Here is a 15,338-nt window from a genome sequence, read left to right on the forward strand (position 1 = left end):
CCCCAAAGTCCAGAGTTAGAATCGGCACCACCAGCCAAAACCATATTGGTTGGTATTCTTCAGCAGCAAGCTTGGTATTATTTAATGCTGGGAAGAAATGTGGAGGAGTCTTTTAAGCCATCATTGTTAACATCATCAATGGAGTCTACATTCTTGACATTCTAAATAGTTACTTCAAGCATCATGGTACTTTGATACTTAGTATTATATAAAGTGAGGAGCAGTCTCTTAGCAATGTTCCTTTTAATATGATGACGCTGTAACAGTTATTTCCTAGTGAAAATGCAATACTTGGCCTCTGGCAGCCATGTGTATATTATACTGAGCCAGACCATTGGTCAGTCATTCCCTATGCGGTTTGCTTGGGCTGGAAAAGGAGTGGGTTTTTTGAGTCCTTGGACCGATTCAAAATACTGTGTCTGGGACTTATTACATTTGGGTAATGCATTCAGTTTTGAGGGTCACCTGTGATGGGATGGGAGTTAGAGGCCACAAACAAACAGCAATCCTGATAAGAGCAATCTGTATAAAGATACCTGGAAGTGTGAGCAGAAAATAAAATGGGTGGAAGTGAGAATTTGGAAAAAGCAGCAGAGGGTCAAATAACCTTTGGGGGCTGTAATGACCACCTGGAAAGCCATGGGTTGTGCACCCCTGCAGTAAAGTATGTTCATTCTCTTCTCCCAGTAGCTTGTAGAAATAGCCATCTTTACATGGCCAAAGAGGAGTTGAATTTAAACTCCCATCTGACCTAAACAAGGCTAGTGGTTCTGGAGGATGGGAGTTGTAGTCTAATAATATTTGGAAGGCAGACACTGGCTCTCCAAGGGTGTATAAAGAAGCAGGACCTGGAAGACAGATACTGCTGAGAGAATCTTACCTCCTATAACATCACACCTGGAGGCTATCTCCCATAAAACCAAAGCCATCGAATAGACATCCATTTGTTTGAAGGACTCCAGATCTTCAAGATTCACTCTGGATTCCAAGACTTCAGGAGCCATATATCTGGCAGTACCCACCTAGCCATAAATTGAGTAGGTATTAGAAGATCTGTGCGTATGACATAGAAACCACATTTAAAAGGAGGCTACAATGCTTTACAATATCCATGATATAAATAGGACTTTATATTAGAGATTATTTCTTTTAAAGACTTTGGAGATAAGTGTGGGCTTTTTTACATTTTCAAAAACCATAAGATACAAAATTGTTCCATCCTTTTTATCTCGTGTATGATAGCTGGGAATGCTTTTAACATGCCCTTGATGGGGTAGCTGTCTTGGTATTACACTAAAGTGCTATAACATCCAAAATCCACAAAGCAGTGTTTTGTGGATTTGGCTGTTATTCTATTTTGATAAGAGTTCGGATTGCTCTTATATAGGGTTTTCAGACTAAAAAATGGAGACTACTTTTATAGCTTTAATGGTTTTGTAGAAGATGGAATTTCAGAAGGTGTTGCCTGCTACCTGGTTGCATGACAAGCAACATCTGATGAAATTCATTCTTCCATGCAACCATTTCAGTTATAGCAGCCCTCTCCAGTTTTCAGTTCGGCAACCTGACTCTTATAAACTATCACTACCTGATAGGATTGCCAGATGAAATAATGGGCAGAGCTCTTCTAACTTTAATGGTTACATGGATGAGGGAATTTCAGTAGGTATTGCTTGCATGGAATTCCTTCTTCTATACAGCTACTAAAGTTATAGGAGCTCTGTCCTTTATTTTGCCTGGCAACTCTACCTTCTGAAGAATGGTCACTTGGGATCTAGATTAAGGTCCAAATTAGATGTCAGAAAGAAATGAGAGCATCTTTTTTTCTCAACCACCACATCCCTTCCTGGTTTTGTTCTAAGAAAAAATGTCTTGGACAGCTGTGAGTATGAACAATGTATGCTGGTAATACTGTATTAGGCTGTCTATATATATATATATATTTTCACCCAGAGTATTGTTGTTGTGTGTCATGAAGCCATTTCCGATTTGTGGCAACCCTAAGACAAAACTATCACAGGATTTTCTGGGTCTGAGACAATGTGACTTACCCAAGATTACCCAGTGGGTTTCCATGACACAACATGGAACTAAACCTTGGTTTCAAAGTCCTATGCTCAAACTACTACATCACCTTGGTTCTAATAATGGCAAAATACCCAATAATGGTAAAATAAACCCTATTTTTATTTTAGAGAAAAATCCAGGGCTATTTTATTTTCAGAAAGAGCCAGCACTGGTAGGGCTCAAAAATCTCCCCCAAGATGTTTTTTTTAAATATTTACTATTTATTATTAGGTAAATAGCTATGTTTCAGAGGAAGGAACTGGCAAAAACCACCTCTGAGTATTCCTTGTCTAAGAACAAGTTGAAATTTAACCCATAAAAGACAGAGGTGCTCCTGATCATCCAGAAGGCAGATCAGGGACTAGGAATTCAGCCTGTTCTTGATGGAGTTACACTCTCTCTTAAGACATAGGTTTGCAGTTTGGTTGTACTTCTGGACTCAGCTTTGAACCTGAAAGTGCAGGTTTCTGCAGTGACCAGGAGTGCTTTTGCACATTTAAAGCTTGCATCCATTTCTTGAGACGCTGAGTCTGCCCACATTGGTACATGCCTTACAGTTACATCGTTTTTGAACTACTGTAACACACTGTAGATAGGGCTGCCTTTGAAGAGTGTTTGGAAACATCAGCTAATTCAGCAGGTTATCGGACCCACACTACTCCCCTGTTGAAACAGCTTCATTGGCTCCCAGTTTGTTTCCAGGAACAATTCAAAGTGCTGGGTATGATATATAAATCCTTTTATGACTCACATCCAGGCTATCTGGCATGTCATATGAACTAGCCCGGGCTCTGAGAGCATCAGAAGAGGCCCTTCTCAGTCCCACCACTGCAACAAGCACAACTGGAGGGGATGTGCAAGAGAGGGCCTTGGTGGCTGCTCCTAGACTCAGAAACTTCCTTCCCAGAATGGCCTCTTCCCTGCTGTCCTTCCATCAGCAGGCAAAACCCTTTTTATTATGACAGGCTTTTAATACATTTTGTCTTTTTTTTAAAAAAAAGAACAGGCTGGGGAGTGTTGTATTGTTTTAAAATAAACTGTTTTTAATAGCCTTTTAATCTTTTAAATTGCAGTTTGCAGTTTAGTTGTACTTCTGGAGTTTTAACTAGAGATTTGTTTTAATACTGTAATTACAGTCACCCCTCCAAGTCCCTGGACTTGAAAATCCACAGAGGGGCAACTGCCATTAATCTTAATGGGGGTGTGCCTGCTGTGTGCACCCCGCATGCATGTACCCCATTCAAGCCTATGGGGCTTGAATATGCATGAGATTGGGTGGGGAGTCCAGAACAGATCCCTGTGAGTTCCAAGGGGTGACTGTAGTTTAATTCTCTTTTAATGTACACCTTTGTATGTTTTTAACTGTTTTGCTCTTTTTAACTGTATTGAGTCCCAATTTTGGGAGAAAGGTGGGATACAAATATAATAATAACCACCATGGGAGTAAGAACCAGTGGTGTCACCTCTCTCTTTCCAGCAATGGGGGTGATTAAGGCCCTTCCACTTTGTATCAAGCAGATTTAACTGCTTTCCTGGTTTAGTTGCACAGCACTCACCTGTCCACTATTAGCAAACTCATCCACTGTTAAGGATGGATCCAGCCTCAAAGCTATTCCAAAATCACAGAGCACGCATTCCTGCCCACTTTTCATTAGGATGTTTGTGCTTTTGATATCCCGGTGGGCAATGGGGATCTTTGGACAGCCACAAGCAGTGTAGTCACTGTGCAAGTGGGCCACGCCATTCACAAGGGACCCGGCTATCTTTTGCAAGTCCCTCCAGCTCAGAATATTCCTTGACAAATAATCCTTGAGGTTCCCTTGACTGTGATAGGCCGTGATGAGCCAATATTCTTTCTGAAGGCCCAAGTGTCTCTCCTCTGCTGTGAAGAACTGAAGAATGCTGTCATGCTTAAGGCTGGCATCACTGAAGATATGACTTTCATTTCTCCACGAAGCATACTCCTCACAAGGAAAAATCTTGACTGCCACTGTCTCATACTGGTCGCCTGAAGAGGCAGACTTCAGTTTTGCTCTCCACACCTCTGCAAACCGCCCTTTCCCCACTCTCTCGTCAAGCTCGACGGGCAAGAGTTCAGTGCTATGGTTGATATTGTTAGCACAAGCCAAGCGTACTGCAGGGTGGTTGTCTACACTGACAGATGGCATCTCTTCATAGCCGGTGGCTCTGCTTGATTCAGGCAGAGTGTGGCACTGTGTTTGTTTCTGGGGCCATTCTTTGGATCTCCTTCTCTGTCGATGGGTTCGGCAGAGGTAAAATATCGCTATTATCATGATGGCGACAAGCAGTGGAGGCAACAGGCTGATGGCTGCCACAGGAATTATCTCCTTGCTTTGTAACATGGAATATCCTATGGTGAAAGAAGAGGTGGAAAAACAATACATTACAAGATTGTTTCTGCATAAAGATATGAGTTAATATGAAGGGCTTCTTTTCTGTGTGAACTCATTATGACAAGAATACACTCGGACTCATATATTTAATATATGCACTTATATAGATGAAAGATTTTCAGGTTTGTGGTAAGTCAGTATGGCATGTTTTTCTATTGGAACACCTTTTACGATATAAATAATGTTCCGGCTCACTTTTCCTGCTCTTTTCAATTCAGATTGCATTTCCTTTGATTTATTAAATGATTGCTTTAATTTTTTTTAAAAAAGAAAAGCCTGCCAAAGCCATTCCAGTGGAACCCATTATTGCCCTTTGCAGACAGAGAACAAGAGATAACCATTGCTGTAATGAATAAACCTGGAATCCTCTGTGGTTTACTATATGCAGTTTTTACTTTCACCCAAGGATGGGTAAGAAAAGTCTACTGAAATTAGAAAATTGGCCAATTAATCTTTTCCAAGCTCTATGATTGCTCAAGACAAGAGGCAGAAAGTAGCACTTCTCAGCAGTAAATGAGGGAATAGGAAATTCCTTCCCCACAACAGGACAAGCCAGTACCACTACAACAAAGCCAAGCATAGTCATCTATATACTTGCACTTTAGCCATGTTCTCACAGTGACCAGCCACCAGAGGCCTATGGAAAATACCCAGCAGGACATGAATGCAATAACCAAGAGCAGGGGTAGGCAACCTGCGGCCTGCGGGCCGGATGCGGCCCGGCAAGGCCTTGGGACCGGCCCCAGCCCGGTCCTGCCGCCGATTGCCGCCGGAGCCTTTGGCCTCTCGCACGAGGGCAAGGGGCCTTTGGCCTATCAGGAGAAGGTGGGCATGGGGGGGCAAGCGGCAGGCAAGGGGGGCAAGTGGTGGGCAAGGGGGGCAATTGTCTATGGAAGCCTCCGAAACATGCATTTGTATTAACATTTTTTAAAAAATCAGCAAAATTTTTTTGCGTGTCCTCCACTTTTGGAGGAATAGTCGCTTTTGGGAAATGTCTGCTTTCTGCGTCTAGTCTAGTGGCTCTGCTGGCTAAGTGGGAAAGAAAGTCTCCTCCATCCTGCCTAGCCAGCAACTCCAGTAGATATGGAAAGACAGCTGGACCACTGGAGCAGCCCACCTCCACCAGTGGCCTCTGACTTGAAAAGAAAGGGGGGGCTAAAAATGATCTATGCCAGGCATCAAATGTACTAGGCACACCACTTGCAATAGCACCATCCTGCTCCTAGCAATTTGTATACAGAAACATACTGCCTCTATTACCCTGGTGGTACTATATAGCTTTCACATCTCTTCCAATATTTTACAGATGAAAATTGGGGCACTTGAGGCCAAGCAAGATTAGAATGTGGTCAAGATAGCAAAAGTTAATAATGAAGAAGAACATACAAGCAAGGAGAGGCTCCTCTCCTCTTATTTTCCTTGTCTCCCTGCTGATTTAACTGGATGCAACCTACTTTTGCACTTTGAACACAGTTTGCAGTGTTTGAAGTAAGCTGTGGACAAAGGGAGGAAGGAAGTAGAAGGAGAGAGAAACTGGGACATTTTAAAAGAAGGTGAAAAAGTTGGACAGAGAATTAATTGGGACTGTCCCCATTAAACTGGGACATTTGGAGGATGTGCCTTCATGGCTAGTAGCCATTGATAGCCTTACTCTTCAGTGAACTTATTTGTGAAATCTGATCTGGAAAAGAGTCATAATTCAGGAACAAAGCACACGTTTGATTTATTTTATAAATGACTTTGAGTACAATATGGAAGGGAAAATATGTGAGGCAATTACAAATAAATGACTGTGTAGGAGGCACTGGAGTTTGTTCCAGATATGTGGCATAATACACGTGTGGCAGCTGGAATGAGTCTCTTCAACAAAAGGAACTTTGAGTGCTGTTGCCAATCAGAATATTACACACAGCAATCTGATTCAGCATGAAGTAGATTCATATGAAAGTCAGGCATGACTGAGCCAAGTCTTTCTGCTGATGGAAAGTAATCATCTTTACAAAAACTCAGCTCCTAGATTATGAATGCTGAAACTCAAGAGAACAGGCATGGAAATTGCTGGTAACTCATTTTCTACAGGCCTTTTGAAAATAGAAATGGCTAGGCTATTAATGATCAGATTCCCCTAAAGAAAGCATACTAAATAAAAATGAGCCCACTTTGGGTGCATTCCTTCATGTGTGTTCCCAAGGTGGCTTGCGGGGGGGGGGGGGGGAGGTATGTACAATTAAAAATAATATGCCCCACAAACTACCACAACAAACTGAAACACCAACATTCAAACCTGAACTGCTCTGAGTCAGCAGTCTTTAAAAGCTTGTGAAGATATCAATATGCTTTTCTTGGCATTTAGCTAAAACTGCTAATGGTACCATGTGGACCAGGGAAGGCATTCCAAAGATAAAGAGCCATACTAAAAAGGTTCTGTCCAGGTGCTGCCTGTTGCCACCTTCAGCATCAGATAAACAGCTCAGATAGTAATCTCATTAGAGCAGGAGTGCATGGTCTGACAACCATTTGATTTCTGGCCTATGCAAATCTTTGTTTTAGATCAGTGCTTTGAACCAAGTTTAGAAACATGATAGGAGCCTCTGGCATGATCTCTTTGCCCCACTGTGAAACAATATATGCAGCTTCTCCACTGCTAGTTGCAGAATTAAAATGAAAACCATTTTGGAGAAGATTCTTGGCCAAATGTAACAGCTGAGGGAGAGAAGTTCAAGAACTATCCCCTGAACCAAAAAGCCTGGCTGTTATGACCTCAGTGGGCATAGCCTGCAATTCAGATACTGGAAAAAGAAACCCAAAGCACTTCGTTGTTTTATTTGGCAGTTTCTGAAAAAAGAAAAGAAAAAGTGCTCTAGCTAACTTCTGCTAAACTGTGAATGTTTCTAAAATAGACATTGAGTTCAAACCACAAAATCAGCCTCAAATGATATAATTTAGTTTGTTTTGGAAAGTGTGAGGCCTGACTATCTTCTCCTCCTCCTCCTTCTCTAATGGATTTACCTGATGGGTATGACAACATCACTGAAGCTGTGAAATCCAGTGGAAAGCAGAATGTTTTCAGAGCATTTTCCAGGTGTCGTGCAGAAGCACGGAGGCTAATGACTGTGTACATAGCTCCCACAAGCTGCTTAAGTATGTTGCTCCCCATCCTGCATTGCAAAGTCATCAGTATGTAGCAGGGATCATGAAATGAGCCTGAAGGCTACCAGGCAGGCAGTCATTTTCTCTGAAAATAACTGCTGAAATTTAAAGAAAAGGAAACCATAATCTCATGTTTCTCACTAGATCCAAGTGCTGTCTCAGCCAGAAATGAATTGGTTCTGCATGAGCAGAGGAGGGGTGATAGCTGAAATGAGAGGGCACCTAAACATTTCTTGGTAGTTACCTTTTGGATCTATCAATATATTCCACACTGGCTAGCCTCTCAATATATGCTACCTCTCAGTCCCTTTTCCTTGATCCTGGACCACTGTCAAAAAGTATAGGAGAGGAAGTAACACATTCTGAATATAACAAATTTCTTTCTGGATTTCAAAGATGATTGGAGAGCTACACCAGCAGCAAATGCATTTGCATATTCCTAAATCTAAACTATGGTTCTAAGATGTGACACGTGGTTAAAGACTGTAGGGCTGGACCGGAAAGATCAGATAGTGTACCTGCACTACACAGTTACATCAGTTTCACTCCATGGCATTCTGAGATTTATAGTCTTTTATATGAAGCATCATTACAAGTTAACCATTGATATGGAAGCTGATGATGGGATTAATAGAAGAATTTTTATCTTAAAAGCAGAGAGTGTTGCAGGACTTAGGATATTCAGATTCATGTCTACACTAAGCCACACTGGATCACAAAGATCACATTGGATCATATTGGCTAAATTTGGTGTGTAAGTTGTGGTACATACTGCCCCGAAAAGGTGGCCTGGAAGCATCCGTTTTTCTTCTGAAGGGATGCCGCAGCAGCCAACCCATGCAGCATCCCTCCAGAGTAAAAAGAACCTGCGAAAAGCAGGTTCTTTCTAAGGTGCCCGGTACAAATTATGAGTGTGCCATTGGCACGCTGGTGACGTAAGCGAAGGGCCGCGACGTCTGTACGCTGCATGTCACTTATGTCAAGATGGCAGCCCCCATAAGGATGGGAGACCGTCATTAGGCTGCCACCGTGATGTGCTAGGGTTCCGGAGCATGCGGTTGCTGCGCACTCTGGAACCCTAGTATTGGCGGCAGCATGCCGCTTTTGGCCCATTTGTCTCAGGCCTAAGTTAAGCTTTTTTAAAAACATAGGCCCCTTCAGAATATACAATAAAATAAGAGAAGGATAATTATCCCATTTTCTGCTAGTATGAAACCATGTGTCTTTGGTTTGCTCTCCTTTAACAATCAACCGTTAGTAGCCATTTCATCAGGCTATCTGAATTATTCCACCAGTTGATAATTGTGAGAATAGTAACTTTAAGAGCTACTGGTTTAGGGTTTTTTCCTCCTCTGTCCCTATTTCTACCCCCTTGTTTCATTGAAAGTCTGAGCTGGAGAACTGTAGTTCAGAACACAATTCACACTTGAGCCTTGCAATCTTTTGTATGTTCACGTGTGCACCAGACACTCGCACACTTTAAGTGCACCTCATGTAAAGTGCCTCTGTTTGAAAGGCTATTGATTATTTTGTTAATATTACTTTTACCACACCCTTCAGACAATAAATATATAAAATGGCTTCTAAAATAGTTTGGGCTGAGAAAGAGAGAGAGAGAGATCTGCTTGAAACTTGTTTTTCTCTCAGTAGAGCAGGCCCTTCATAAGGGCAGCAGAACTGGGGAGAGACATCTAATTTCTACATGTTGTTGCTTCCCCCACATGGCCCAGCCTGGTGTTTTATTGTTTTTATATATTTGCTTGACAAGCAAGCTTTCAGTGGAATGTTTTGGGAGGTGGGGGTTGTGCCATCTCTGTTTTTAAAGTATAACAGGAAATGGATTCCGTTCCTTGCAAAGTCTAACATCTGATAAAATCAACACAGAAAGCTATGGTAAATCTCAGAAGGCTGAACATTTATCTACAACTAGAGCTTAGAAATGTTCCATTCCAGAGCTTGAATTCTATTGGTAGGGCTGGAATAGTCCCATTGTTGGCAAATCCAATTGTCCTGATTTGACAGGGACAGTCCTAATTAATTCTCTGTCATCCCACTTTCTCAGCTGTTTTTAATATGCCCCATTTTCTCTCTTCTCCTACCACAGTCCCCCTTTGTCTTGGCTTGCATCTTTTGTTGAAAACTGAGGCGGGTTACAGACTGCCCATTTGGGGCGGGCTGTACCCGCCCCTTTCCCTGGTGTATCAGGGCCTCAGCTGCTAGAACGGCAGCCGCTGAGGCCCCGATCCACCGCTTTTCAGGCTGCGGGGAAGCGGCAAAACGCCGCTTCCCTGCAGCCTGAAAAAGGGTGTCCTTGGGGCTTCAAGCCCCAAGGACACCCCGCGGCGGCGGGGAGGAGGAGAAAGGGGCCGTTTGGCCCCTTTCTCCCTTGCTTCGCTGGGTGCAGCCGTCTGAAGGCTGCGCCCAGCAACACAAAGCGGCGCCGCAAACCAGGAAGGAGCTCCAAAACGGAGCTCCTTCCTGGTCCACGGAAAGGGCGCACTAAGCGCCCTGGCGCGGACCGATGATGTCACGTCCGCGCCGCCCCATATAGAGGCGGCGCGGTCGTGACATTGTCATGGCGGCCCCCATGTGGAAGGGGAGCCACCATTTTGTACGGACTCAGTCCGTACTAGGGTTAGGGGGGTGCGGAAGCACCGCACCTTCCTAACCCTAGTACAGACTGACTCCGTACTTTCATGGCGGTGTGTAACCCGCCTGAGTTCAAAGTGCACAATTACTACAGTTTCCAGTCCTTTAACTCAGCAGTTGAGAGAGGAGAGGAAGGGGCAAAAACTTGCCCTTCCAAGTAGGCTCAGGCCAAAACAAATTGCAGCAGCACCTTCTAGCTTGTCTGTTCTTCCTCTTTCATAACTTTTGCCATATTGACTGCACTATGATCTTGCTTGGCCATATGTGTCTCACTTTTCATCTGTAATGAACATGTAAACCAGCTATCTTGGGCCCTGGCTGGGGTGTAAATAAGACAGTTGTACGGATAATGATGCAAATCCCCATGGTTAGGCCTTGGATTATACCTCGCCCAGAATAGTCTTCTGAGTGCCTTTGGGAAGGGGAGTAAATAATGGCAGTGGTAATGATAATCAGGTAAATCCCCTTTGATTTGGTGTTATTGTTAACTGTCGTGATGTCACCTGCCTCTCCCAGAAACACCAGGGACCAGCAGAGAGACTCTGGAGGCACAGGAGCCCAGCTGTCCCCCCCCCCATGGTCCTAGAATGTAATGTTTTAAGATTGTGTGTTGTTTATATTGTTTTTAGATTTGGGATGGGGGGTTGAGAATGGGGATTATTTTCTATTTTACTTGTTTTGTTCATTTATTGCTGTGTAATTTGGTTTGTTAATTTTATTGCTGCTGTGAATTGTTATGTATTTTTTGCTATCTGTTGCTATTGTGAATTGCTTCGTTATTTTATTGTTATTGTTTATTTGCTTTGTACTTTCTTTATTGTTGTAACCCGCTTTGATTCCTTGTGATTGGGTGGGCTATAAATAAATCCTTATTATTATTATTATTATTATTATTATTATTATGGCAACTCTATGAATGCGAGACCTCCAAGTCACCCTATCCCCAACAGCCCTGCTCATGTCTTGCAGATTCAGGGCCATGGCTTCTTTGATCGAGTTAATCCACCTGGAATGTAGTCTTCCTCTTTTCCTACTGTGTTCTACCTTACCAAGCATTATCATCTTTTCTCAAGGGATGTCTTCTCATGATATATCCAAAGTACAATGGTCTCAGTTTAGTCATCTTGGCTTCTGGGGAGAGTTCAGGCTTGGTTTGATTTAGGACCCATTGATTAGTCTTTTCAGCAGTCCACTGTATCTGCAGAACTCTCCTCCAGCACCACATTTCAAATGAGTTGATTTTCTTCCTAGCAGCTTCTTTCGCTGTCCAACTTTCACAGCCATAGAAATAAGAAATACAATGCATGGACAATCCTAATTTTAGTTTTCAATTATAATCCAAGGCCTTGGATTATGCATCTCCCAGAATCTTCTTCTAAATGCCTTTGGCACTGTTGTCACTCTTGAATCCTATCAGTAGTCCTGGAATAGGCTCAATGAATCATTTGTTGAATGGTAAATCTGACTGGACTCCTATTTCTGGAGAAAAGGTTATTCACTCTGAGATTGCAAACAAGGCATCCAGTGTTGATCATGTGGTTGGGTACCTTGTTGTGATCTCATAGGGAGCTGTGAGGGTGGGCGGTTCATTTGGCCCACGGAGACATGCCCAAAGGCACTTTGAAGTAAAGCATTCTGAGCCCCAGGATTCACTTTTGGTCCTGGACTTGAACTCATAGTTCTTCCACACAAAAATCCCCTCCTAGTTTGGCACAAGAGCTCTCTGGCTGAGAATTCGAAGTACCCTTCCCTAAACAATAAATACCAGGATTCCTAGGATGCCGCCATGACAGTTAAATGGAATCATAGTGTTACAACTGTATAGTGTGAAAGAGCCCCTGAATAGTGTTGATCACACAAGCATCACAGCAGTGTAAGTGGGTATATGGGAATCCTTTTGCTGCTATCACAACTAAAACTACTGGGATGAGAAACTCTTACAAAACTACTTCAAATTACTTATAGAAATTAAACCACACTACTAAAAACGATGAATTGGTGCCATGGGTGCTGAATAACATTGAATGTGAATATTTTGCAAGATTTGGAGCTTGGTCACAAGAAAATAAGTGGTGGCCTTCACATTATTACCATCATAGATGTTTTGTATGATACAGAATCTGGTGACCTGTTCCTTTTTTATCCAATTACTATGCGAAAAGTCTTATAAATAATTTGTTTGACCCAACAAGTCACCCTATATCACATCTCCATCATTGGGAAGATTTTCTCTTAGATATGCACTGTTGTTTTCTGAGGCAAAAGGTGTTGCTTCTATGCAGTGCAAAATGATCCCAGAAGACTGTGACACGAGGTCTCTAAAGTGTTGCAATCACATTTTCTTTCCATACTGCCCCACTTTTGCTTCCTTCCCATTATTGCTCGACTTAAGACTTACAGATCTGGGGCAGGGGGAAGGGGGGACAGGGATGGGAATGATAATCAGTCAGGGTTGTGTGGGTGGTAAAACGCATGGGAGAAGAGGAGGCAGAGTTGGGAACGACAGGGGGGGAAATAGAAAAGAAAAAGAAAGGCACCAGGGCTGCTTGGAGATAGCAGTCAGGAAGGGAAAAGAAGAAGACTACGAGCACATGCCTGGCCAGTCCTCCTTGTCAATGGCATTTCTAGGGGGCAGGGGGACCACACCATGTGGCACCATGTAAATACATCATGAGTTTGTGCTAGATTTGACATTATGTATGCTACATAGATACATTTGGGGAGTATATGGGAGAAAGCCTTCTTGGTACTTGCTCCCAAAATGTGGAATTCCTTGTCATGGGAAGCTAAGTTGTTCCCTTGTCTGCTTTCTTCCCACTGGCAGACAAAAACTTTTCTATTTACCCAAGACTTTGACAGTTAACTGTCTGTCACATAAGGTCTTTTAATTGGGCTATGTTGTATTTGCATATTTTATCATGATCATTATGTTTTAATGGCTTTTTCAAAACCTCTATGAATCCATGTTTTAATATTTTTTTTAAAAAAATTATATTCTCTACTGTTTTAACTGTATTTTGTTTAACTAAATTGTAAGCTGCCTTTGGTCCCATATTGGGAGAAGGGTGGGATATAAATAAGTTAGATAGAAAGATGGATGGATGGATGGATGGATGGATGGATGGATGGATGGGGTATGTTCCTCTTTGGTACATTTTGAGGCAATAAAGGCTAAAACTGTGTCAGCCCTGTTTATTTATGCATGAACTTCCAGCTAATTGTAAGACTCACCATTTGTATGATTTTCAAATATAAGTTTGTCATTGCACTCCTGCTCATCTACACAGCCACAGATGTAAAATATCCCATCTTCATTGTGCTGACGGACCATCACACACTGGGAGGTGTTATACTTGGGAACCATGACATTTTCCACTGGAAGTTGTGGGTTGTGACAGAGTGTACTCACTCTAACACTCTCATTGTCTTGTTTCCTGAAATGCACAAGTTTTTTTTATTATTATTTTTAAATGGTAAAGATGAGAGATATATTAGAGATGGCCAATCTTGTAGCTCTACGCAAGTTGCCTAATGAGGGAAAGGCAGGATATACATTTTTAAAAAAATGAATAAATAAACAAATGTATAAATAGATAATAAGATAGATTTATAGATGATAGGCACTGCACTCCATGTATTGACAAACATCCTTAGACTCCAGGGAAGTAGGAGTCTAATAAGTTTTGGAGTATATCAATAACTATTTTCTCATTCATGTTAATAGTCAGATGGTACACTTTGTCTGTTGGGTGAGATGCCTTTTCTGCTCACCATATAGACACACAGATTTCTTCAGGTTTCTCACAATAGGAACTTAAGCCACAGTTGCTGTAGCACACCTGGTCTTCACACACTGGATAAGTATTATCACACCACTTACAAACGTTGGTCTTCACATTACGTCCTGTTTGGCTGTTGCATGCTGTGAATAGAAAATCAAACAAAAAGAACACATTGAAACATTTTGAATTCATGCTTTTGTATACTTTATCCATTTGCTAAGTTTACAGATTTCTTTTAAGTTAGGAATGAGGAATTTGTGGTTCTCAAGATATTTTTGGAGTCAAAGCCCTATCAGCCTTAGCACAACCAGTGCTGCGGGATGATGAGAGTTTACTGTACTACAGCAACATATTCCCTGTCCCGATAGTTCACACTTTTTGTCTTGGCTATTAGTAAATATGTTATCAGACAGTAATTTAATGTGTTGTTTACAAAGAAATAACTTCAAACACTATATCACTATGCAGGCGGTCACTTGTTCCCATGTAGGGCTAAAATAGGGCTGCAGAAGTAGGCATTCACATATAGCCTTGCCCTTTAAATTCCATGCTGCATGCCTGACAATTCTTTGAGGACTGAGCTTGTTGAACTACAACCCAAAGGTTATCCCCATGCCCTCCAGCAACATGTGGAGGGAATGGGTTCTCCTGCCTTATAGGAGCCTTCATTGAAAGTGCACCCTGCTCCCAAAATACAGTAGTATGCCTCTCTAGAGGCACAGTGAGAGGCACATCTATCTCTGTTAGATTTCTGGAAAGGATGAAAGCAAACCTCCCTGCGTGAAGTCATAGGCTTTCACAGCCGTTGTCCATAGTTTTCTGTGGGATTTCCGGGCTATGTGGCCACATTCTTGAAGAATTTATTCTTCCAGACAATGGATTGCTAATTAAATAGACACACATATCCTCCCACCCTGAGACCTTGCCATTCAACAACAGACTAAGACATAAATTAACATGTAAATCATATCCTCCCAACCAAGGATCTCACAAATATATATACCCCGCATACTTCTATGCCACCACCCTCTGAAGATGCCAGCCACAGATAACAGGCAAAAGTCAGAACATGGCCACATAGCCTGGAAAATCCCCAGAAAACTATAACCTTCTCTGCCCCTATAAGGATTATTTAATCTAGGTGTTGCTGCATGAAGAGAAAGAGTTGGTACCATAGTATGAGCCAGAAAGTGACTCAAGTCAGAGAGAGCAGCAGGGAATAGCTTTTCCTGGTTCTGTTTTCTGTCCCTTTCTCTCTCTTTCTCTGGAGATCTGA

The 15,338-nt window shown here is 42.3% G+C and overlaps 1 protein-coding gene across 1 annotated transcript in view; it reads right to left on the reverse strand.

Moving 5' to 3' along the window:
* Positions 1-15,338, reverse strand: part of LOC149313946 (TGF-beta receptor type-2-like) — a 54,150-nt gene that overhangs the window by 7,890 nt on the left and 30,922 nt on the right. The window contains exons 3-6 of the mRNA XM_089523333.1: positions 14,052-14,202; positions 13,512-13,714; positions 3,624-4,438; positions 881-1,022 (exon numbers count right to left, since the gene is read on the reverse strand). Of these exons, the coding sequence (XP_089379459.1) occupies positions 881-1,022; positions 3,624-4,438; positions 13,512-13,714; positions 14,052-14,202 (1,311 nt within the window). The remainder of the gene's footprint in view (positions 1-880; positions 1,023-3,623; positions 4,439-13,511; positions 13,715-14,051; positions 14,203-15,338) is intronic.

Source organism: Sceloporus occidentalis, unplaced genomic scaffold, assembly GCF_023333645.1.
Source record: "Sceloporus occidentalis isolate IW3139 unplaced genomic scaffold, rSceOcc1.0.p SCAF_4, whole genome shotgun sequence".
Lineage (NCBI taxonomy): Eukaryota > Metazoa > Chordata > Lepidosauria > Squamata > Phrynosomatidae > Sceloporus > Sceloporus occidentalis.